Below are 25,464 nucleotides of genomic sequence, written 5' to 3'. Positions count from 1 at the left end.
GACACACCAGGAACCGCGGTGTTGGCCGTCAAATGGCGCTAGCTGCGCAGCATTTGTGCACTGCCGCCGTCAGTGTCAGCCAGTTTGCCATGGCATACGGAGCTCCATCGCAGTCTTTAACACAGGTAGCATGCCGCGACAGCGTGGACGTGAACTGTATGTGCAGTTGACGGACTTTGAGCGAGGGCGTATAGTGGGCATGCGGGAGGACGTACCACCGAATTGCTCAATACGTGGGGCGTGAGATCTCCACAGTACATCGATGTTGTCGCCAGAGGTCGGCGGAAGGTGCACGTGCCCGTCGACCTGGAACCGGACCGCAGCGACGCACGGATGCACGCCAAGACCGTAGGAACCTACGCAGTGCCATAGGGGACCGCACCGCCACTTCCCAGCAAATTAGGGACACTGTTGCTCCTGGGGTACTGCATAGGTATATATGCCCAGTACAGAAAATCGTACAGCCCTAATAAGAAGACGTTGAAAAATCAGCCAACCAGTTGCAAAATAAAGGTTTATTAACCCTTGAACTAGGTTTCAATTTTTTTTAAAAAATATCGTCTTCAGAAGCAGTGGGCCTTGTTACATTAGATTCAACTTCTTCAGATCTACACAGTTGCAGTTTCCCAGCCACGTTTAAGATTTTGACAACCTTAAGATTAAGTAAATCCATGCATACTACACAGATAGGCTCGCAAACTCATGGGTTTGTTGATAGACTACTTTGGGAAGAACAGGAAAATGTTGAGCCCTTATTACATGTAGCTTAAGCAATATAGGGAACTGCAATAGCTGTGAAAATAAGCACAAATACAGTAATAGCACAATTAAAATACAATGGGACTGGAACAACAAAGCTGCAGATACCAAGACTAGTAGCTCAGAATAAGCAAATGACAGCTTTAAACAATTTCCATAAAGATGTAATGCCATCATTCACATTTACACTTACCTCTGGTATCTGCAAGAACTATCTTTCATTTTGATAGAAAAAGAAAATGATTCATAGGTTGTTTGGTTCCAAAGGCCCTCTCTTCTTATGTTACTGAAAGTCACTTGAATGACATGTTTCTTACGAAAGTGGTCTATTGTTATGGCCATTCGAATGGCATCCCACTCTACACAATGTATCGCCTGTCTCAGTGGTGCTAGTTTTCAGAGAGATAGACGTAAACTTCCAGAAGGCCTGGCATTCAGAGGAATGCAACTACAGTAAATAATTCCCAGATTCAATGTACACTCCTGGAAATGGAAAAAAGAACACATTGACACCGGTGTGTCAGACCCACCATACTTGCTCCGGACACTGCGAGAGGGCTGTACAAGCAATGATCACACGCACGGCACAGCGGACACACCAGGAACCGCGGTGTTGGCCGTCAAATGGCGCTAGCTGCGCAGCATTTGTGCACTGCCGCCGTCAGTGTCAGCCAGTTTGCCGTGGCATACGGAGCTCCATCGCAGTCTTTAACACAGGTAGCATGCCGCGACAGCGTGGACGTGAACCGTATGTGCAGTTGACGGACTTTGAGCGAGGGCGTATAGTGGGCATGCGGGAGGACGTACCACCGAATTGCTCAATACGTGGGGCGTGAGGTCTCCACAGTACATCGATGTTGTCGCCAGTGGTCGGCGGAAGGTGCACGTGCCCGTCGACCTGGAACCGGACCGCAGCGACGCACGGATGCACGCCAAGACCGTAGGATCCTACACAGTGCCATAGGGGACCGCACTGCCACTTCCCAGCAAATTAGGGACACTGTTGCTCCTGGGGTATCAGCGAGGACCATTCGCAACCATCTCCATGAAGCTGGGCTACGGTCCTGCACACCATTAGGCCGTCTTCCGCTCACGCCCCAACATCGTGCAGCCCGCCTCCAGTGGTGTCGCGACAGGCGTGAATAGAGGGACGAATGGAGACGTGTCGTCTTCAGCGATGAGAGTCGCTTCTGCCTTGGTGCCAATGATGGTCGTATGCGTGTTTGGCGCCGTGCAGGTGAGCGCCACAATCAGGACTGCATACGACCGAGGCACACAGGGCCAACACCCGGCTTCATGGTGTGAGGAGCGATCTCCTACACTGGCCGTACACCTCTGGTGATCGTCGAGGGGACACTGAATAGTGCACGGTACATCCAAACCGTCATCGAACCCATCGTTCTACCATTCCTAGACCGGCAAGGGAACTTGCTGTTCCAACAGGACAATGCACGTCCGCATATATCCCGTGCCACTCAACGTGCTCTAGAAGGTGTAAGTCAACTACCCTGGCCAGCAAGATCTCCGGATCTGTCCCCCATTGAGCATGTTTGGGACTGGATGAAGCGTCGTCTCACGCGGTCTGCACGTCCAGCACGAACGCTGGTCCAGCTGAGGCGCCAGGTGGAAATGGCATGGCAAGCCGTTCCACAGGACTACATCCAGCATCTCTACGATCGTCTCCATGGGAGAATAGCAGCCTGCATTGCTGCGAAAGGTGGATATACACTGTACTAGTGCCGACATTGTGCATGCTCTGTTGCCTGTGTCTATGTGCCTGTGGTTCTGTCAGTGTGATCATGTGATGTATCTGACCCCAGGAATGTGTCAATAAAGTTTCCCTTCCTGGGACAATGAATTCACGGTGTTCTTATTTCAATTTCCAGGAGTGTATTTTACTCTGTAGAGAGAGAGAGAGAGAGAGAGAGAGAGAGAGACCAAATAAACAATTTATATGGTAACTGATCCTTTAGGCCCATACACCATAGTTTTTAGGAAGATACAGCATAGTTTTTTAGGAAGGATATCTATGAAGGAAAACCAAATAACTTAAATAAATGAAGAACTCGGGATCAATACCGCATTGTCCCACTAAACAACAAACTACTGCCTTCATTTATATGGAATCAGAGTTGCCACATCTGGGAACCAGGGAATTTCAAACTTGTCATGGTAATTCTGGGGGAGGGGTGGGGGGTGGGGGGGGAGACACTAGACATTTGGACATTTCTCAGTTTTGGCTCAGTGCTTAGAATGGTTTGTCCAAGGAAATGCCACACACAGTTGCTTGCTGTGTGTAGCCATGTAGCTGCTGGGTGTCACCACATCCCTTCGACAACTCCCCCCCCCCCCCCCCCCCCCCCCCCCAGCTTTCAGTCAGTGCCGCCACTAACACTTGCTGTTAGCCGAGCAGCTACCGATGAGAGTGGCAGGGAGGCGGAGGAGTGGTTATTTGAATCTCAGAGAATCCGCACAAGTTAAAGTTATCCATGCATGGATTGATAACAGTGGCCTCAGTTCATCAACATGCTGTCGGTGACATATGACTATGAGTGTGAATAGCTGTCCACACACGAGTGGATTTCCATGATGGGCCAGAGTTGTGAGCCAGTTCTACGGATATCTCTGATAGGTCGGACCCACAGATCTGAGGCCCATTGTTTCCCACTAACATACAGGCCCCGTTGGAATAATCTCTCTGATCTGCCTGCAGGCCAGGTCAGGTCAGGTTCAGTTTGGGTGTGCTGTAAATCAGAGGATTTTCGTGATTTATCCTTGAACTCTGAACTGCAGTGTTTTACAGGTATTTTATTTATTTTAGTACATTTCACATTTTGAGAGTAGTTTACATAAATAATTGAGAGAAAGTATAGACGATGTTAGGAAGAAAACTATGGCAGTTGCCAATGGCTTGTACACTGTGTACTCAGGTACTTCTCCAAACAAACAAAAATCACACAATACCTCTAAAATAATGGACCTAACACACACAACAGCTCACAATGATGAAAATAGTACAAGCAACAGTTACTGGTGCTCACAATAGTGTTGGTTTCCACAACTCACCACCAACCCCCTTTTACACTTCTTTCAAGAGTCCTATACCTTTCTGAGCTTCTGAAATAACTGAAAGTACTTTCAATCCATCTTTGCAACTACAAGAAAATACATATTTTTGCCACCAAATGTGTTTTGTTTTATTTAAATACAATATCATCAGGGGTCCATAACAAGACTTATTTACAATCAGGCTTGGTTTCTGCGCCTTACGAAAGATGATAATGTTACAATATGTTACGTCCGATTTTCATTAACATCGGAAAACACTGTCTGCTTGCACGTTTTCTAGATTTTCTTTCACTTGCCACAGTTGTTTCTTGTACTGTACTGGCATAGTCGGACTTAAAATACCTTCACTTATCCTAAACCATCTATGGATAATATGGTCACATGAATGAAGAATTTTTTCTAAAATTTCATTTCTGATAAATTTTGTAGATTAGTTTTTGTAACACTGTGGTCCACTGTTGGAATACTGTCAAGAAATGTTTCAACCATCTCTTTGTATGCTCTACTGTTTTACATTATAGATTCTGCCTGTGTAATGTTCATGTGTCAGTTTTCATACACAAGGTAATTCACAGTACAGTTCTGTAAGTTTTTGGATGTAGTCATTGGTCCAGCCCCTTCATTATACTTGTAGCAACTAAAGCTTGCTGTCACCTGAAACCATTCATTCATCAGAATTTCGAGTAACAGCTACATTTCTTTTGTGGCCATGTTAAAATTTGCTTCTTTTGGCAAAACAATGTGGAATTTGCACAATGTCACCCCGCTAAACATTCCTTTTATGTTTTTTGTACTATCTGATGCATTATCTTGCATGAAAAGATCGTAAATCCTGTATAGGAAAAGGAGCAAAAACATGCTGTTAACTCAAAGTTTGAATTAACTGTTTAATAAACACAGAAATGCTTTAACTGAAATGGCTTTTTATTTCTTACCTTTTTACTTATCCTTCAGATCTCAAAATTTGTCTGGGAAAAATTACTAAACCTGTGTATGGAAATCAATAAATTATCATGGAAACTTGTGGCAACCCCAGAAATATGATGTAGAAATTCAGGGTGAATGTAGAATGATACATAAAGGCAGCTCTAAAGTCAATAATGCTGCCAAATACTGAATGAACATAATGTAATCTGGAATACAAAATAAATAATAAAAAAATTGCTGGAACAAAAGCAACACTGATAGAGTATTAGACTGATCACAATAATTCTTGATTTTGGATTGTTTTATTTAACAAAACAATTCATTTTTATTCTGCAACTGCCAATGTGCAGTTTACATATCAGTGAAAGTCAAATATCTGAAACAGTTATAAGAGAGAACTTTAGTTAAAGAAGTATCTAACGTGAGCTGCTTGAACTGGAGCGGCTGTATCTGCGACGACGTGCTGGGCTACGTGAGCGTGATCTCGGACGTCTGCGGGGCGGAGGTGTTCGCCGTCGCGGAGGTGGTGGTGTATGTCGTCGATACCTGTTTAGAGAAAAATATAAGTATCACTTACCATGAATATATATACAAGACACATGTCCACATAACATCTTTTCTTTATTTGTGTTTGAGGAATGTTTCCTGAAAGTTTGGCCATACCTTTTTGTAACACCCTGTATATGGTGCACCGTACAGTTTAAGTTTGACAAAATGTTTGCTCGCAGCAGAGGTTTGAACAGAAGACTGGTGCATTTGTTAAATTTTACACTGTTCTTAATAGGGACTCAGTAATGGAAGCACTGGTTTTGAGATATACTGGTAATCTTTCATCCTAGATGACTGTTACTCTGATGATCTACACTAAATTTCCTTTTGCTTGTTCATAATAAGATGTTTTACATTTTTAAGTAAAACAGTAACTGCAAGTGAAAAAGCCAAAAGCAAAATAATTCTGGGATCAAACTGGAATGCGACACCTTTGAAAGCTTGAAAACATACTTTGGCAATCAATAATTACATTGAAAAAGTACAAAGGTAGGTAGATACGTCTAGTACAAAAGCAATGAACTACTTTTCGGTTGTACAAATGTCCCAGGGAGATTCCATTATCATTTCCTCAATCGATTTAAATTTATTCGAATAAATCAAGTATGCCTGGCAAGGTCACCCATACCCGGGGGGTAAGGGCACCCTCCCCTTTCCCCCTGCCACAGCTTTCAGAGAAACAAAAAAAAATTTAGTATAGTAAGATATTTTTATTTCAAGAAAATGATTTAAAAAGCAGTATCACCCACGTTCTTAACAAGGTCTGAACAGGAACTTTTTATGGCTACTTGTAAGTCATCAATCGTCTTCCAAAAATATTTAAAATGCCCCACACACCCCAACCCGTCCTACAAATTATGGTATGAGCATCCTTGATTCTTGGTAGTTGAGTTGGGTTGTTTTGGGGGAGGAGACCAAACAGCGAGGTCATCAGTCTCATCGGATTAGGGAAGGATGGCAAAGGAAGTCAGCCGTGCCCTTTTGAAGGAACCATCCCGGCATTTGACTGAAGCGATTTAGGGAAATCACGGAAAACATAAATCAGGATGGCCGGACGCGAGATTGAACCGTCGTCCTCCCGAATGCGGGTCCAGTGTGCTAACCACTGTGCCACCTCGCTCGGTCAATTCTTGGTAGTGTACGTACAAATTGTCTACATGCATAAACCTATGCAAAAAATCCTACATGTTGTAAGTAAATATGTCTAGATTCCCTGTGGTGATGAAATGTTCTACGCATTTCTTTTTGGTCAAAAAGGCACCACTTATGTCATTCCACATACACAGATAATATTCATGGAGGGAAAAAAGAATCTGAATAATATCAGCTGTCTTGCATACATTCCTTTTCAATAGGGACTTTTCCAATTATTGCCTGTGTGATGACCTTAACTGCTGGGCAATAATGTACTTCATTTTCTGTACTTGTGAAACTACATTTAAATGCATCAATGATGAAACAAAATATAATCTTAAATACAAATGTAGTGTGAGCATGAACTTAATTCAGCAGTTTCTGTCTGTACAGCTTGAAACTTGTTTCCTTCAATTATCTTGGCCACATGTCACATTAATTAATTGATATCTACATATCATATTTATTTTAAATTTCCAGCACAATCTATGCAGGCATTATAACCAGCAGCACTGGCAATACAAAACTTCATATTCTAACGAATAAATTTATTACCTTTACCAATTTACCTCATAGTGTAAGTTACACAGGTTTAGTTGGTTCATGAACTTTGGGGAAAAATCATGGCAGTCAAGGCCAAATGTGTAATGCTTTTGCCCACAAAAATACGAATGACTGCCCCCCCATGAACCATGGAACTCGCCGTTGGTGGGGAGGCTTGCGTGCCTCAGCGATACAGATAGCCGTACCATAGGTGCAACCACAACGGAGGGGTATCTGTTGAGAGACCAGACAAACGTGTGGTTCCTGAAGAGGGGCAGCAGCCTTTTCAGTAGTTGCAAGGGCAACAGTCTGGATGATTGACTGACCTGGCCTTGTAACAATAACCAAAACGGCTTTGATGTGCTGGTACTGCGAACGGCTGAAAGCAAGGGGAAACTATGGCCATAATTTTTCCCGAGGGCATGCAGCATTACTGTATGATTAAATGATGATGGCGTCCTCGTGGGTATAATATTCCGGAGGAAAAATAGTCCCCCATTCGGATCTCCGGGCGGGGACTACTCAAGAGGATGTCGTTATCAGGAGAAAGAAAACTGGCGTTCTACGGATCAGAGCGTGGAATGTCAGATCCCTTAATCGGGCAGGCAGGTGTTCCAACATTTCTACAAAATCCAAACTTATCTTCCCCAAGGTTGGCTTCTACCAGTTTTTCTATTCTCTGTAAAGAATTCGTGTTAGTATTTTCCAGCTGGGACTTACCATCTTGCTCACCACATGGTAGAGTTTTGTCATGACTGGTTCCCCAAGGCTATCAGTAGTTCTACTGGAATGTTGTCTACTCCCAGGGCCTTGTTTCGACTTAGGTATTTCAGTGCTCTGTCAAACTGTTCGTGCCGTATCATATATCCCATTTCATCTTTATCTACATCCTCTTCCACCTCCACAGTACTGCCCTCAAGTACATCGCCCGTGTATAGACCCTCTATACACTCCTACTACCTTTCTGCTATCCCTTTCTTGATAATACTGGTTTTCCATCTGAGCCCTTGATATTCACACAAGTGGTTTTCTTTTCTCCAAAGGTTTCTTTAATTCTCCTGTAGTCAGTATATATCTCACCCCTAGTGACATTTGCCTCAACATCCTTACATTTATCCTCTAGCACCTGCTTAGCGATTTTGTACTTCCTGTCAATCTCATTTTTGAGACGTTTGTATTCCTTCTTACCTACTTCATTTACTGTATTTTTATATTTTCTCTTTTGATTAATTAAATTAAATATCTCTTCTGTTACCCAAAGGTTTCTACAAACCCTCGTCTTTTTACCTACTTGATCATCTGCTGCCTTCACTATTTCATCTCTCAAAGCTACCCATTCTTCTTCTTCTGTATGTTTCTGTATGTTCTTGTCAATCGTTCCCTAATGCTGTCTCTGAAACTCTCTACAACCTCTGGTTCAGTTTATCCAGGTCCAATCTCTTTGAATTCCCACCCTTCTTCAGTTTTCATCTACAGTTCATAACCAATAGCTTGAGGTCAGAGTCCACAACTGCCCATGGTAATGTCTTACAATTTAAAACCTGGTTCTTAAATCTCTGTCTTACCATTATATAATCTATCTGAAACCTTCCAGTGTCTCCATGGGACCTATTCTGTATCATTCATACCAATCGGTGTAGTAGGTATGTCTTCGTGGTGACTTCATCTTCAGTTCTTCATCGAAATATCCTATTCAGCAAGCTTCTGAGACCTGTTACCGAACAGTCCTCCCACCGATTTTATGACAATTTTACCGAGAGGTTTTGGATTTCGGTGTGGCCCTGTCGATCGGTGAGCTGTGGTTTATGTGCACCTATAATTTGTTATGTTAAACATATTTAGTGGTTTTAGCTTTGTATTTAGTGATTGTATTGCTAAAGAATCACAAGAGGACGCTTCCGGATGGAAAGTGAGTTCATAATAGACTATTTTCCTTTGTTATAAATATGGTGAGGTCAGGTTGTTACTGTGAATGATTACACACAAAAAAAAAAGTTTTCGTTCAATATTTTCTCTTATTTTTATGCAAATAAGAGTTTAAAGATAATTAAATATCAAGACATCAACTCTGCTTATGTATATTACATGAGTGCGAACTGACATTACTAGTGACTTCGTGTACTTTTCCTCACAAATGGTTTAGTTAGTAATTATCGAAACGTGTTTACAACTTCCAAGTAACAATGGAAAACAATTATGTGAAGCCCGATATTGGAAACCTTCCAACTATCATGCATTTATGACTTACGCAGCACTGTTTGGCAATGAAGTCAGCCTACATTTCTCTACGCAATAGTATGATAATTGAGTTTTCCGTTTCAGTTGTTTGACGTAGCCAAGTGGTTAGTGCGGGGATGTGATATGAAAGGACACGGGTTCACACATGGATGGGCGCATAAACTTTTTTTCCTCTTCATATATGCAACATGTTCTGAGACATTGTTATTTGTGTAAGTTAAGATTTTTCAGCAATATTCGTTATTACTTACATGTAAGAGCACACTTCCTCAGTAATGATTTTGTGATTTCTGTGAGTTTAAAAAACAAAATATGAAATTGCTGGAGATGAAACTGCTGTGAGTGAAACAACCGTCAATGACCTTTATACACTCCTGGAAATTGAAATAAGAACACCGTGAATTCATTGTCCCAGGAAGGGGAAACTTTATTGACACATTCCTGGGGTCAGATACATCACATGATCACACTGACAGAACCACAGGCACATAGACAAAGGCAACAGAGCATGCACAATGTCAGCACTAGTACAGTGTATATCCACCTTTCGCAGCAATGCAGGCTGCTATTCTCCCATGGAGACGATTGTAGAGATGCTGGATGTAGTCCTGTGGAACGGCTTGCCATGCCATTTCCACCTGGTGCCTAAGTTGGACCAGCGTTCGTGCTGGACGTGCAGACCGCTTGAGACGACGCTTCATCCAGTCCCTAACATGCTCAATGGGGGACAGATCCGGAGATCTTGCTGGCCAGGGTAGTTGACTTACACCTTCTAGAGCACGTTGGGTGGCACGGGATACATGCGGACGTGCATTGTCCTGTTGGAACAGCAAGTTCCCTTGCCGGTCTAGGAATGGTAGAATGATGGGTTCGATGACGGTTTGGATGTACCGTGCACTATTCAGTGTCCCCTCGACGATCACCAGAGGTGTACGGCCAGTGCAGGAGATCGCTCCCCACACTATGAAGCCGGGTGTTGGCCCTGTGTGCCTCGGTCGTATGCAGTCCTGATTGTGGCGCTCACCTGCACGGCGCCAAACACGCATACGACCATCATTGGCACCAAGGCAGAAGCGACTCTCATCGCTGAAGACGACACGTCTCCATTTGTCCCTCCATTCACGCCTGTCGCGACACCACTGGAGGCAGGCTGCACGATGTTGGGGCGTGAGCGGAAGACGGCGTAACGGTGTGCGGGACCGTAGCCCAGCTTCATGGAGACGGTTGCGAATGGTCCTCGCCGATACCCCAGGAGCAACAGTGTCCCTAATTTGCTGGGAAGTGGCGGTGCGGTCCCCTACGGCACTGCGTAGGATCCTACGGTCTTGGCGTGCATCCGTGCGTCGCTGCGGTCCGGTCCCAGGTCGACGGGCACGTGCACCTTCCGCCGACCACTGGCGACAACATCGATGTACTGTGGAGACCTCACGCCCCACGTGTTGAGCAATTCGGCGGTACGTCCACCCGGCCTCCCGCATGCCCACTATACGCCCTCGCTCAAAGTCCGTCAACTGCACATACGGTTCACGTTCACGCTGTCACGGCATGCTACCAGTGTTAAAGACTGCGATGGAGCTCCGTATGCCACGGCAAACTGGCTGACACTGACGGCGGCGGTGCACAAATGCTGCGCAGCTAGCGCCATTCGACGGCCAACACCGCGGTTCCTGGTGTTTCCGCTGTGCCGTGCGTGTGATCATTGCTTGTACAACCCTCTCGCAGTGTCCGGAGCAAGTATGGTGGGTCTGACACACCAGTGTCAATGTGTTCTTTTTTCCATTTCCAGGAGTGTATTTTTGCTTGTCAGAAATAATCACCATTTTTTCTGAATATGTAGTGATTTCAGAGTATGTGGGTAGACAGGAATCTAAGAGCACAATTTAAATTACTGGGAATGTAACTAGCAGTAGTCATCTTCATAATTTTGCTCGTCACAAGTATTTATCTGCGATTGAATCCTCAACAGTAGACAGAGGTGAAAGATCTCTGCCGTAATATTTTTAGACTGTAGCACCATATACGAAGCATTTTCATTCATGAGATGCATGTTATAAACTTTGACGAACAGCAGGAGCTCTCGAAAATGCTTTTTTTCAATTTTGTTTTTAAGACCCAAATTGTAGACATATCATATAGGGAAGTGGGCTACTTCATCATTTGGATCTCTAGGAGCAAGTTATAACCACATTCTGTTTATTTTCTTATTCTTTGAAACCCTCAGAATCATTTTTTCTGGTGTTTTTACAGATGTATTAGTACAATGTGGTACTACACACTATTCCTAACTCATTTTCCGAAATGTAAAATCCAAAACGCGATGTCAGTGTGAATGAGAATAAAATGACATAATGTGGCATTTACGACAATCTGCAGAATACTTATATCGTTATTATGGATGCATGGAAACATGCGATCATGGAAACTGTAAAAATTTCAATGCATTTCAGCTGAGAATCATGGAAATGTATATACTGCGCCTGATACTGTTAAGGAGGAGGCAAGAACAATGAAGGCAGCCATGCACGCCAGCTCGATGCGCTTGCTTTTGATTGGCTTGCACGACGTAAACCGACAACAGCGCTTCGGTTCTCCAGACCCGATCCAGTGGATTCATGACAGAAGCTTCCAGCAAGGTTATCAGAACTTGAAAATTATCGTTGGAAGCACTGTTACCTCTTGGAGGTACAAGAATCCATGCCCAGAAGGAAAACACGTTTTCATTGTTGTGCGCTTTGCGTTACTGCTGAGCTTTCAGGTGATTTGTCAATGCGATGTTGTTAGCATTAGTTGAGCTCGTGTTTTGTGTACAGCGTACTGTTTATTTTGAAAGCGCTAAAGCGAATCTTATATGCAAAATACAATTGAATAAAATGGACAGCTTTCTCAAAAACCTTCATGGTGTTGAAGAATCCAATTCTGGAAGTGAACAAACACTAAGTGCAAGTAAAAAAGCAAAATGGCGGCCTACTCATAAATACTTAAGCTATGGTTTCACTTGGACTGACAGTGAAGATTATCCTTTCCCACTACACTTAGTATGTGGGTATAAAATTGCAACTGAATTCCTGCTTCCTAGTAAACTGAGCAAACATTTTAAAACAATGCATTTAAGATAAATCTGTAAGTTATTTCAAGAGATTGTCTGAACATCAAACAACGGCAGCAAATTCTTTTAAAAGTATAATGTCTGTTTCTGATAAAGCTCTGATCACTTCCTACCAAGTATCTGAACTAATAGCAAAGAGTATGTAAGCTCATACTATAGGAGAGTCCTTTATTTTGCCTGCGTGCAAAAAAAGGTCATGACGATGCTAGGAAATGGATCAGCTATGAAAATAGGCAAGATTCTTTTGTCACATGATACACTTCACAGGCTTATTATAGAAATGTCTACTGACATTGAGAAAAATGTATTCAGTAATAAACTCAAGCACTCAAACTTTGCATTGCAACTTGACGAATAAACAGACATTACCAACAATTTGCAACTCTTAGCATTTGTCTGTTTCATTATTCAAGATCAAATAGTAAATCAGCTTCTTTTTTGCACAGAATTAAGTGTGTCTACTAAAGGCGAGGCTGTTTTCAACATTTTAAATGATTATCTCAATAAGAGGCAGTTAACATGGAAATCATGTGTAGGCACTTATACAGATGGCACCCCTTCAATGGTAGGCTGTGTTATTGTAGAAAAACAAAATGAATATTTTATTGTAACTCACTGCTTTCTTCACAGGGAGGCCTTACAGCAAAATCAACAGGAGAAAAATTGAGAGAAGTCTTAGAGTAAGTTGTTCGGATGGTAAATTTTATCAAAACAAGACCTGTCAAAATCCATTTATTCCAGAAACTTTGTATCGATATGGACTCAGAACACAGACTGTTGCTTTTACACACATAAGTCATTACTTTTCTCTATAATTTGAATTAATCATTAGTTTTACTGCATTATTTCATTTCAATATGTTTCACTTAATAGTCTCTCTTGTCTTTTCGTCTTTGCAGGATAGGAGGCAAAACAGTGCTCGGCTGTTGCATTTGGATGACAATCGTGCTTCATGAATCTCTCACATTTCTTATACAAAAATTATTTGTTCATATTGTGATAATGTATGTTTTTTATTAATATAAGTTGCATCTTCTGTAGTCTGGATGCAAAATTCAAAATAAAATAACTTAATTGTTATTTTATCACACTATTTATTTCCTATATGGACTTCTGTAAAATATTTCTTAGAAATGTGTATACAGCGTGCCCACAATCATTTGCGGCCAAAGCTCAAAAAGTTTTAGAACCACTGCTCTATGGTTTCCCATCTCCGATATGAACATTATAGTAGGTTTAAAAATTAGTTTCTGACTCTCTGGCTTCCATGCAAATTAACTGTTGTTACAAATCCACAGTGTTTAAAGATAGTTTTTCCTTCACTACTGTCTGAAGTAATTTTGGTAAGCCAATTTGAAAGTTATGTGTCACTTTCAATATACATCAGTACTGTAACCCTTTAACTGCTCTGGACGTGTTAACGTGCGTGCCTTTGTACCTGTCCCTGTGTGCTCTGAACGTGTGTAAATACGTTCAGAGCACACAGGGACAAGTACAAAGGTGTGCACGTTAACAGGTCCAGAGCAGTTAAAGGGTTAATGAAACATGGGAAGTCCAAGTTTGAATATCAACAATATTATGAAAACTAGATTGTTACTGACCATAAAATTGACACGTTGATCTGCAGACAGGCATAATGAAAACACTGTTTCACATTGAGCTTTTGGCCAAAGCCTTCTTCAGAAAAGAGAAGAAAAGAAATGAACACATGACCACTATCGCAGGCTGCTCTGGCCAGAATGCAATGGTGTCGCATAGATCACAAGCAGCAATCTGGACAGGGGCAGGAAAGGGGAGGGGCAGCATCATATGGGTGGGGGAGCATGCAGGAATTAGATTGTAACTGGACAAGGCTGTCAGATGAGTGTGCAGGCACAGAGCATAGCACAATTTATGGTGAGGGGATGTGAACTGTGTGGAGGTGATAAGGCAGACGGCGGTAGATACTGTTGGATGGAGAGTATGGGGACAATAGATTGTCGCAGGTTGAGGCCATGTGATTTTGGGAATGGAGAATGCATTGTAAGGACATTTCCAATCTGTGCAGATCAGAAAAGATGGTGGTGGACGAGAGGAACCAGATGGCCCAGGTTGTGAAGCAGCCATTGGAATCAGAAAGTACATTGTGTTCAGCTGCATGAAGGTGGTGGCCATTCATTCTCGTGGACAGTTAGCTATTAGTCATACCTACATAAAAAGTTAGATAATGATTGCAGCAGAGCTGGTATAAGACATGGCTGGTGTGTATGTGAGTGTGTGTGTGTGTGTGTGTGTGTGTGTGTGTGTGTGTTTTGTCTATTTTTGGCTAGGGCCTTCAGGGCCAAAAGCTTTATTTGTAACAGTACTGTCTTTTTGTTGTGCCTATCTGCAACTCAGCATCTCCACTATATGGTGAGTAGCAACTTTTCTTTTCTATAATATTGTTACTTTTTAACGTCATTTATACTGTGCCTCGAGACTTATTTCGTAGTTTTGTGAGCAGTATTTTCTCCAGGTTAAATGAATGTTCAATCACTGGAGGAAGGTAGACTGCCTGTCTATAATAAATATACTTTGTAAACAATACATCTATGAAAAAGTGCATGCCCTATTTGGAATTTTGGCAATACATTTCTAATATTTCCAATTACTTCTTGTTCATCACAAATGAGGACAGTTCTCTGCCAGTCAGCTAGTAATTTTAAAGTAATTGGGTATTCTGAAAAGTTCATCCTTACCTGGGTGTTTTCTACCACAGTAATTCACCCAAAAACAGTCACAACGGGCAATATGTGTAAGGGCCTAAACCATTTATGAAACTGTACAAAAACTTTCTATTTTGTTTGTAGCTGAACATTAAAATCTTCTAGTCAATGAAAATAAAGGAGTACAAATATTATGTATTAATCTATAAATAGTTCAATACTATAAATATATGATAATTTATTACAATATTTCTGTTTATCTGATGCAATGTATGCTGTATTTTAACTTTTGTGTACTACACAAATGAAATAAGACATTACAGGGCTTCAAACCTTAAGTCTGCGTATTTGGCAGCACAGTACATTATGCCAAAAATAACATGCCTGTATGATTCCATAGCTGACAGTTGTGTCCCTAAAGGGAATCAACAAATGCATGATTAAGGACATGAAAATCATTTTCTTTCTAATCAAATTTGCTTTTCACAATCACTTCATGTTCTTTGGGTACAGATGAATTGCCAATTACATCTCTTGTTGAAACAAGACTGTAGTGTTACATCTGCTGACACAGACAACTTAAAACTGTTTCTTTCAGAATCTGTGGAGGAGCCATCTATTAAGCTGACATCAAACAATACATCATTACTGTCACTCTTGGTGAGTACCTCTACAATCTCTTATTCAGTAGAACAGATGATGGAACAAATAGTTTGATGCCAATGAAGAAGAAAAGAAAAGTCAAATGCAGTAAAATGAGATCACTACAGACAAAGTACATAAACAATACTTAACAATCAGAACTGTGAAAAGCTACCGAGATACGAGGCAGAAAAACCAATGTACACTTACTTGAACTCTTTAAAAGCAAACCACACAAATACCCGAGTGGTGGCATGACTGTATTCAGAATTAGCACTCAGAGGACAGCAAGAAGGTGTGAGTTAATTTGTCAACAGCATTCAAGTAAGACAAGGGTCAAGGTTTAAGTCTTGGATCAACAAGAACAACTGTTATCAACTTTAATAAATAATTGGCGCAACACCAAAAGCATTGCCACTGGAAGGTAAATCTCCTCATTCCACATTACAAATATTCAATTCAATGATGAAAGAACACTGTGAAACAAATCTACCTTGAAAAACTAAAATAATAAAAGGTTTTCTGCACTAAAAGTTTTAGAAACAGCTTTCACCCCAGTCATAGCCAGCAACAAGTTATATATAGTAGAGTGAAATAATACTACCTTTACCTTACAATTTCTGTTTTCTAGCAGAATTTTTTTTTGAAAGATGTAATTTTTGCATCTGTCCAATACCTTGGAGGTGATCTCCAGCGAGGTGCAGGTCTCCTGATGGGAGGAGGTGGGCTACGCCTTGGTGGTGGAGGTCTGGGCTTCGGCTGAAGCACAGGGGCAGCAGTGATTTCCTGTCCGTCGATTTGGCCTGCAAGAAAACAGGGTCCCAGTAGCTCCTTGGCATTTTCAAAAGAGAGAAAGGAGAAGAAGAAGAAGAAGAAACTATCCCAGAGAACCAGAGTAATACTACTACACAATAGTAAAATATGTCATGACAGAAAGTACAAGGGACATCAGTAATTAAAGAGACAAACTGATCTAGAAAAAAATTCTTATTTTTACAAAATGAGACTTTTACTACTTCTCAACATAATCCCCACCAAAGTAAACTTGTCCAATGAGTAATGAGCTTTTTATTCTTTGACCTCATCATTGTTACTGAACTTTTTCTATATTCTCTGAGTGGACCAAACAAATGAAAATTCAAGGGAGACAAATCTGGACTGCAGACAGGATGAGGTTGTATCTCCCCCATTTCTTCAATGGTTTATTGGGTCAGTCAGGCGGTGCGAAAGTGGACAGTGAAGTGTAGCAACATTATATCTTTTCTTTGAGATCTGTGACATTTTTTCCTCACTGCTACTTTCGCTTTGTTCATTTGTATTAACATTAGCATTGTTTATTATAAGCTGATCTTCCAAATAATCACAAAAATCGCAACTCGGGCATTCCAAATGATGGTCAACATGACTTTTCCCACAGATATTTGTATCCCGAATTTCTTTCAGATACGTGAGCCGGTGTACTTCCATTCCACGTTTTATCTTTTCGCCTCTCAAAATGATGAATCGAAGCTTCAAAACATGTTTTAAAATCTTGTTTCGAAAAGGGTCACCTTCTCTTTTGAATCTGTACGCACTTTGAGTCTAGTTTCCTTGTGTTGTTGTGTTAACTCTTTTGGGGCTCACATTGCATTCATTTTGCTGTTCTTGAGCTCTTTACTGATAATTTTGGAAACTGTGTCAACTGTTTTTGCTGTATATTCAACTGCATCATGTCAGTGTTCATGAACAATGCCGTCAATGCAGGTTTCAAGTGAAAGAGCTGACTCTTCGACTTTGCTACATAAAAAATCAAAACGTCGGCGTCTAATACTTAAAAAGCAGTTAATACAAATAGTACCCAAGACTGGTGTGGTTTCTCGATCTGATTACGTCTATTTTGTCACTGTCTGCTACATAAAACAAAATAGGGCTTTCAAATACAGTAGCAATTGTAAGACACACCAAATAAGTGAGACTGTTTTGGCAATAATTGTCATTTTTGTAACATGACAGAATAAATTCACGAAGTACCAATATCAAATGCCTATTTGGCATACTACATGCAAAAAGCTATGATGTTAAGAAATAGTTTTAAATTTCATTCATACACTCCAGTTTCTCAAGCATGAGATCAAAAAGCCATAGTATGAAATTTTTGCATAAATTTGGAATCATCATATTCTTCCATAATTTGTGTGATGTCCCCATTTCTTCTCCTTCTTCGTTCTAACAAACAATCTTGTCATCACTAATTCTGTAACTATTCCTGCCACTGGCAAAACTCATTCTCTAGTTAACTTCACTAACCCTCCCGGAATCACCTGTTTAGTTATCCTGCGATTACTCTCCAGTTAGGCGTTATTACATGTCCGTACAACGCGTTTTCTGCACTACTCCCAGAATAGAACTTAAGCGGCTGCTAGCTGGGGTCTGTACAACTGGTCATTATCGGTGTAGTGATTTGGCCAAAAAATTTCTGTAAAAGTTTCATTTTCTTTCTTATCTGTTATTCCTGTTAGTCGTTTATTTCCACTCTGGTAGACTCAATCTATGAATTTCATTAGTAATCATAACAATGCTGATCATTCGCAAACCCAGTCAGCCACATAAACAAACAGTGACTGCCAGTCATGCCTTCGGCTTTATTCCGCCCAGCATATACAGCCCCGTCCCCTTTTGTCTGCAGGAAAGTTTATTTCTAGATGTGACGAGGACTCCCTTGGCAGAGACATCATGTACACTAATGCACGCATTCAAAAATCAACTTATGGTTCATCCAGAAATCAACTTATGGTTCATCCAGAAATCAACTTAGAATGTGTTCAAAAACCAACAGGAATGAGCTTCAAAATCTATGAAAAATCGATAGACCAACACGCACTGAATGCTAGGTGATTTGTGAAACGAGGTTCCCCCCCCCCTCAAGAATATGAATTTGGTGCCCCCTCCCCTCTCCCACTGGGATTGCCGCCCACTTCAGTTACCCCAATTTGCCCCCCTCCCCTCCCCCTGATCTCGGCCTGCTGTGCACGTATGAATCTGGCACCTTGGGGGTGCCAGTAAAATTTTTCCAGGTAGCATCTGGCTGCTTGCTGCTGCTGCTTACACAGGCAATAGCCGCATTTCCGTAGCCAGAAGTGGGAGAACATACTACTAATATGCGACTCAACTGCTCATGAGCTCTCCCAACTGCTCAAAAGAAGCTAATGTAAAAAGTTGTGACGTCACGGTCATCGCAGACAATTTGTTGTTATTAAGCATTGCATAGTCCTGCTAAAGCTCTTGACACATTTTGCTGTTGGCAGACACTTGTATGAGCACTATGTTTTGTTGTTTTATATGGCACATTTTCTTTGTAATTTAAGTTTTATTTTCATTTTTTTCTGTTGTTCACATTTTATTGCTGCAGTATTATTCTGCAGCAGTGTGATACAGTAACATCCTTTGTTAGAGTATCGGTTCTTGCCAGTCAAAATAACAAAAATTTAACTGAAAAATAAACAATCAAAAATTACTGGAATTCTAAAAAATTCTGGGGTTTTCCAGGTTTTCTCCCTGATGAAAAAATTCCCAGATTTTTCCCGGATCTCCTCAGGTCGTATACAGCCTGTTATATTGTATACGCTGAATCATCGTGTCACACAGTACACGAAAAAAGTGTGGAAAATAAAAAAAAGAACAAAAATTTTGACACAATTATGTAACAAATTTTTTTTATGTAAATTGGAAGTGCATATCTTAACCTATGGCCACACAAAAGAGAGCATAGAAATTGTTATCACAGGGAAAAATAACTAAGTAACATTTTATTTATGTAAAAAATAAGGGCATGAACTGTTTCAAATCTACAGCTGTCATACATCAAAACATGGAATATTACACAGAAAAATCCACTGATAACATCTTTCACATAAAAGGTGTGTAATTTATAAATGAACATCAAGTCAATTTTGTGTGGAGATTTAACATTATTATCTTTTTGACTGGTTTTCTAGGGAAAAATAATATTAATGAATCTACTTATTACTATAAGCTTAAACAGACATATGTTCACCTAACTGCAACTTAAAAAACAACAGGGTAGAGTCTTCTAAAACTATAGCTTCGTTACATCTTATTACTGTAACCACAAGCATTAACTTTTATTTATAGAGAAGTATTGTACTTCACATTTACCTACACTAACTTAAAAAATTTAGTACTTTTGACAGTTTTGCATTTATTTCAGTAAACTTCCTACAAATTTCATTCACATGTTGTCTGTTGCTAGCAATTCCCTGCTGATCTGTCTCTCATAGTGTATTGCAGTATTCTCCAATGCATCAGTTTTAGGATCACAAGTATGATTATTTTATAGGGAAAACTAAAGAGAAAATTTGTGTATGGGAATTCAACCTATGGCATCACAGGAATTTCGCATGATCATCTTTCAGCTCCTCACGAGTATGGCTATTAATGTAAAACAATTTCTGAAACTAAATTAGATTATTACCTCCATCCATATGTTTCATTGCATTTTCAGCTTCATTTGGAGTTTCAAACTCAATGTATGCAAAGCCTCTCCCTGTATTTGGGTGCAGCCTGTCTACAGGAAATTCAACACTTTTTACATTTCCATATGTTGAAAAAATTTCTACTATGTGATCACGAGTCACATTACGAGTCAAACGACCAATGTGAATTTTTGTGGGACGTGGTGTAGGCGAATGTTCCTTGCGCTTCCGTCTTGGAGTAGGAGTCCTGAAAAAAAGGGAAAAAATGCTGTCTTCTTATACAACTTACAGTACACTCTAAACTAATATTGTTTGTTTTACTGTTTATTAGCATCTGCAAAAATGTACTATTGTATAACTGCAGTAATACGCTCAGCTTGCGTTCTTTATTTAGTATACTTAATTTTTTCACAGAATGGTTTAAAATTATATTAATACCTCCTTTGCCACTGTTCATTATTACTACACAAATATCCAATATGTTATGTCATGATTCTTTAAGATAATGAATGATGCCACTTAAGATGAACTTGACATGTGCTCTAGTAGAATAAAATTAATACCTTAAAAAACAAAGGGAGTCCACATATTGGTTACGCTAAACAAAGTAATACATACATACTTCTGTTACAAAAAATTAGCAAATAAGAAGGGAGGTATATCAGGTCCAAAAAAATTACAGTCAGACAACACAGAGGATGACTATTATATTTATCAATATAACAAGCCTTTAAAAATTTATACAACCTTGTGTTTAGAATATTGACACTTTTTCACCAAATAAATCAATTAAAATAAACATGAAATTGGCTTCCTAGATACCAGGGATTATGTTAAAATGTTTTCATGCTAATAAGAATATCTATTACGTAAAATAAACAAATGTTTTCCACCCTTTTTAGGAAAATATTTTCAGAATGTAAGAGGCAAAGAAAGGTGCTTAACACAGAGTGAAGATGGTCTTCTTTTTTACTGTGTTTCTAACAATAAAGTTTAATGAAAGACGTCTGTATTTATTATTGACATATACACTAATAAACACAAAGTGACATATTAAAACCAAACATTGCTGAGTCAAATATTATAAAACTTCCAAATGCAATGGGTCGCGTAAGAAGTATGCTTTCAACATATTATGCAAAGACGAGGCCAGAAGTTTTACATTTTTCATCAGTGTGTTTCTTTAAATTACTTTTACAGTAGACTTGTTACAGTTGGGTCATTTGGGTAGGAAGTGTTTTCTTTTCTGTGAATTAAGCTCATAAAGATCGAACAACTGCATCAAGCTGTGTGTGACATAACAAGAAACCTCTAAACTATTTCTTCCCTGATTACTTCCTCTTTTCTGGAAACTCTTGGTCCATGTTGTTTACCAACTATTAGTTCATTATTTCTCAAAAATATTGTTTTTCCACCAAAGGGAAACAGCCACAAGATCTATCTCTAAGCACCAAGAAAGAAATAACTTTTTACCTAAGTGTCTTGCAACTTCACTCAATATATTACCTTCTATTTTTAATAGCTAAATTCAGTGGCTTGGATGTTACTTTCCTTCCAATTATCTGAAATATAACTCAATGCATAATCACATCCAACACCAATATCATGATCATAATTTTCTAGTGATAATCATTCAAGCTTAATACTCAGCTTTTATCAATAAGATTTTGGTAATATTCTTTGGTTTATGTAACTGGCAGTGACTGCCAAGACGTAAATGAATAAGGAGAGCATGACAGTGTACCAATCACTCCGGATAATTGTGATGCATGAAAGTAGACTGTATAGTATGTAACCTCTCCAAAAAAGAGGCGATGTCAAGGTCTGGCTGAAAGTAATTATCGTTTGTGGTTTTAAACTCGACAAATACAACAGCACTGACTTGTGCAAAACTTGATACTCCTATTCTGGTGCTGGTTTTTGGGTTTCTCTGTAATACGTAAAGAGGGTCTTTCATCTTCTTCTCCTGCTGTGACATGCTTGGGATTGTTCTTAGCTGCCAGTATTCTGTAATCATTAATGTGTTCTGCTGAGTCATCCTCACATCAGACCCAGCAGACTTTCCACGTAAATAACTACTTCGTGAATCAGTGGAAACTTATAATCACAAATTTACTAGGGATATCTAGAGGTGCGAGTGATGGTATCAAACAGAGGCCATAAATCATTATCCCACAGAACAACTAAACTTTTAGACACAACTTGGTAATAAAGCACAGGCTGTTATTCCTGACAAGGGAAATACCACTATCCTATCAATTAAAACAGGAAAGAAAAAATGATTTAAAATATGGAGATGAACACATTTAACTTCCGGGCAAAGCCTTCTTAAAAAAAAAAAACCACCCACGCAAGCAAGCACACCTCACGCACACATAACTGCCATCTCTGGTCGCTTGGACCAGTGCTTACTTGTGTGTATGTGTATGCTTCCTTTTCTGATGAAGGCTTTGGCCAAAAGCTAAATGCATAACAGTCCTTTTTGTGTCTGTATGCTCGTCAACATGTCGGCTTTAAGCTGAGTAGAAATCTATCCTTTTCCGAGTATTGTTCCAACCTGGAGTTTCCATTGTTTGATCCATCAAGGTCATTTACCTGTAAAATTCAGCATCTGTGTACAGCTAGTGTTTGCACGTTAATGAAGCTATAACGCTACAGAAGTGCCAGTCACTGGAGAAACAATACTGTGTAACAGACAGTTATGATCAGCAGATTCACAAGATTTCGAAATGAAGTTTTTTTTAGGCAACAGGCTGAACGCTTGCTTGAAACAACACACATGTACGCCTGCAGTACTTACAGAAGAATATTTCCCAAAATAATAATTGCTATGTGTTACCGGTTCTTCCCTTACCTGTCATCAAAGTGCAAATGTGACGTATCAATTACGTGATAAAACACAAAAGAACTGTGCAGCCTATGGCAATGGCATGAAATAATATGATCACTATAGTTTTCATACTAGACCACTGCAGTCGGGACACACCAAAATTGATGTAGCACATCCTTATGTTGCCTTTGCCAAGTGTGCACACTGTTCCATTCCAGTGTGTTCACATGTGCACTTCAATGATGAATAAGGGAAGAACATATTGCAACACAGGAATTCCTAATTTGGTAAATCTGACTCTGTAAGTAGCACATGTGTTAGCATATATAGTTTCAACCATATGTTTAGCTTTTTGGCAAATAATGCCTCATTTTTAACTCTTGTGGATCTGCTGGTCATAGCCATATGTTACACAGCATTCTTTCTAAAGAAACTTGTCCTTCTGGACTCTGTAGATTCATCAGCCTCAAAAACAGACTGCATGAAAATGCAGATTTTTACACATACATTGCCTTAATGGGTGGAAACAAACACATTAACATATTTTAAAATTACTGCTATCTGGGTTTTACCCTTTCAGCTGGTGTACTTTCCTTGTGAATAGAAGCATGCTGGAATGAAAGTGATGCTGATCTAAACAGACATCTGGGGGACACAATGCCTATGAAACATATGAGCTGTATAAATACAAAATTAATGTCAGAACTGCTAGCGCCAGTGCAAATGGAAACAAAAGACTTCAGTTGTGCAGACAGCACATATGGAGAACACTTTGGGAAGTATGAAATCTAGACGGCATTTTTCCGAGAGTGAAGAATAGTAATGGCCCCTGCGATCATACTAACAGGATGGGCAACTGGTAGACAATGAAACCATTTAAGGATACTACATTCATTACATGGCACATGTATTTCACTATACGATAGTTCCCTAATTCACATGACTTAAATTACCCAAAATCAGTTTGTTGGTCATTAGAATGAAATACTATAATTTTTCTGACTTGCACAGTCACCAAATTTGAAGATTACTGACCATTAGGTTGCAGTCACAATGACTCCAGTAATGGTTGCCAGACACTCAATAACATTGGCTGACAGCTTACTCACAGAGCCACTGATCTCCTTGGTCAATTTTTGGCATGATCAAGGAGATTAGAATCTATTATAACAAATAGATTAGAATGTTTCCATTCTGGAAACACCCCCCAGGCTGTGGCTAAGCCATTCTCTGCAATATCCTTTCTTTCAGGAGTGCTAGTTCTGCAAGGTTTGGAAAGTAGGAGACGAGGTACTGGCAGAAGTAAAGCTGTGAGGACAAGGCGTGAGTCGTGCTTGGGTAGTTCAGATGGTAGAGCACTTGCCTGCAAAAGGCAAAGGTCCAGAGTTCAACTCTCGGTCTGGCACACAGTTTTAATCTGCCAGGAAGTTTCAGATTAGAATGTGTTCTGACATAGCAAGTACTGTTCAACTCTTTCCTCAGTTATGGGGATAACCAGATGAGTTTTATGAACATATGAGATGAAGAGAGAAACATTCTATCACTTGAGATGATTCGTGGTCACACTGGAAATATTACAAACACTCTGTACAATTTTGAATAAATTCAGCAAAACAGAAATATCTCAATTAACCTTCTATAACTGCCATCAAGCATGTATCCAAAAGATAAATATAAATTGTAGAACTATATTCTCCAAACACCTAAAGCAGTGAAAAGGAGAAGCAAATACAGCACATTTGTGTACCACCTCATAAAACAGAATCACCACCCCACCAGCATAAAAATGCCAGTAAGCAGTAATAACGATTTGCAGAAAGCTAACGCCTACCTACCGCAACTCAAAAAAGATTCACTACAGTAACTTTAAGCAGAAAAATTAACATGCACAACTTTTTTCACTTTTGAGATTATAATCTAGACCCAAAATTACAGATACAGATTTTGCTTATGTTGCAGATTGTGAGATAACAGGCGAGTTGTGGCACCCTGAAAATATTCTAAGTTTGGAGTTGGTGAGGCCGCACGGGCCCCTCGGCAAGCCAGGGCTCGTCAGCAACCGCGTGGTGCCGAGCATTAGCCGGAGCAAGAGGGGTAGTAAATCCAGTATTTTGTATGTGTTTCAATATGTTTGTGAGTGTGCATTGTCTTGGAGACATGGCGGGAGCACTCTGGCCAATCACAGCACTCATTACTACAGTAGGCGAATACCGAAGTCAATGGAGAGACTGTAGAGACTGTATGGAAGTGGGAGAGTAGCATCGGGTCACACAGAACACGCGGAAGTGCTGGACAGTAAGGCGCGACAGATGGTCACGGGAAATACCTGGAGAGTGTTGAGCAGTTTGCGCTTGGTTATGGGAGATAAAATTATTTTGTAGTGCTGACTTGTGAGGTTTCTGTCTTTTGCAGTATGCATTTCGAAGTGAATATCTCACGAGCTATGTTGTTGCCCATAACTAATTACGTGAAGTAGGAATCTATTGTTTCACTGTTATTAAGCTTATATTT

The 25,464-nt window shown here is 40.2% G+C and overlaps 1 protein-coding gene across 1 annotated transcript in view; it reads right to left on the bottom strand.

The window, feature by feature from the left end:
• Positions 1 to 5,038: 5,038 nt before the first annotated feature.
• The window catches only part of LOC126354954 (RNA-binding protein with serine-rich domain 1-A-like), a 54,582-nt gene continuing 34,156 nt past the window's right edge, over positions 5,039 to 25,464 (bottom strand). Inside the window, exons 5-7 of the mRNA XM_050005036.1 lie at positions 20,123 to 20,370; positions 16,328 to 16,454; positions 5,039 to 5,301 (exon numbers count right to left, since the gene is read on the bottom strand). Of these exons, the coding sequence (XP_049860993.1) occupies positions 5,172 to 5,301; positions 16,328 to 16,454; positions 20,123 to 20,370 (505 nt within the window). The 3' untranslated portion in view covers positions 5,039 to 5,171. The remainder of the gene's footprint in view (positions 5,302 to 16,327; positions 16,455 to 20,122; positions 20,371 to 25,464) is intronic.

The sequence above is a fragment of the Schistocerca gregaria genome, chromosome 3 (genome assembly GCF_023897955.1).
Source record: "Schistocerca gregaria isolate iqSchGreg1 chromosome 3, iqSchGreg1.2, whole genome shotgun sequence".
NCBI lineage: Eukaryota > Metazoa > Arthropoda > Insecta > Orthoptera > Acrididae > Schistocerca > Schistocerca gregaria.
This window is presented reverse-complemented; position numbering and strand designations above follow the sequence as displayed.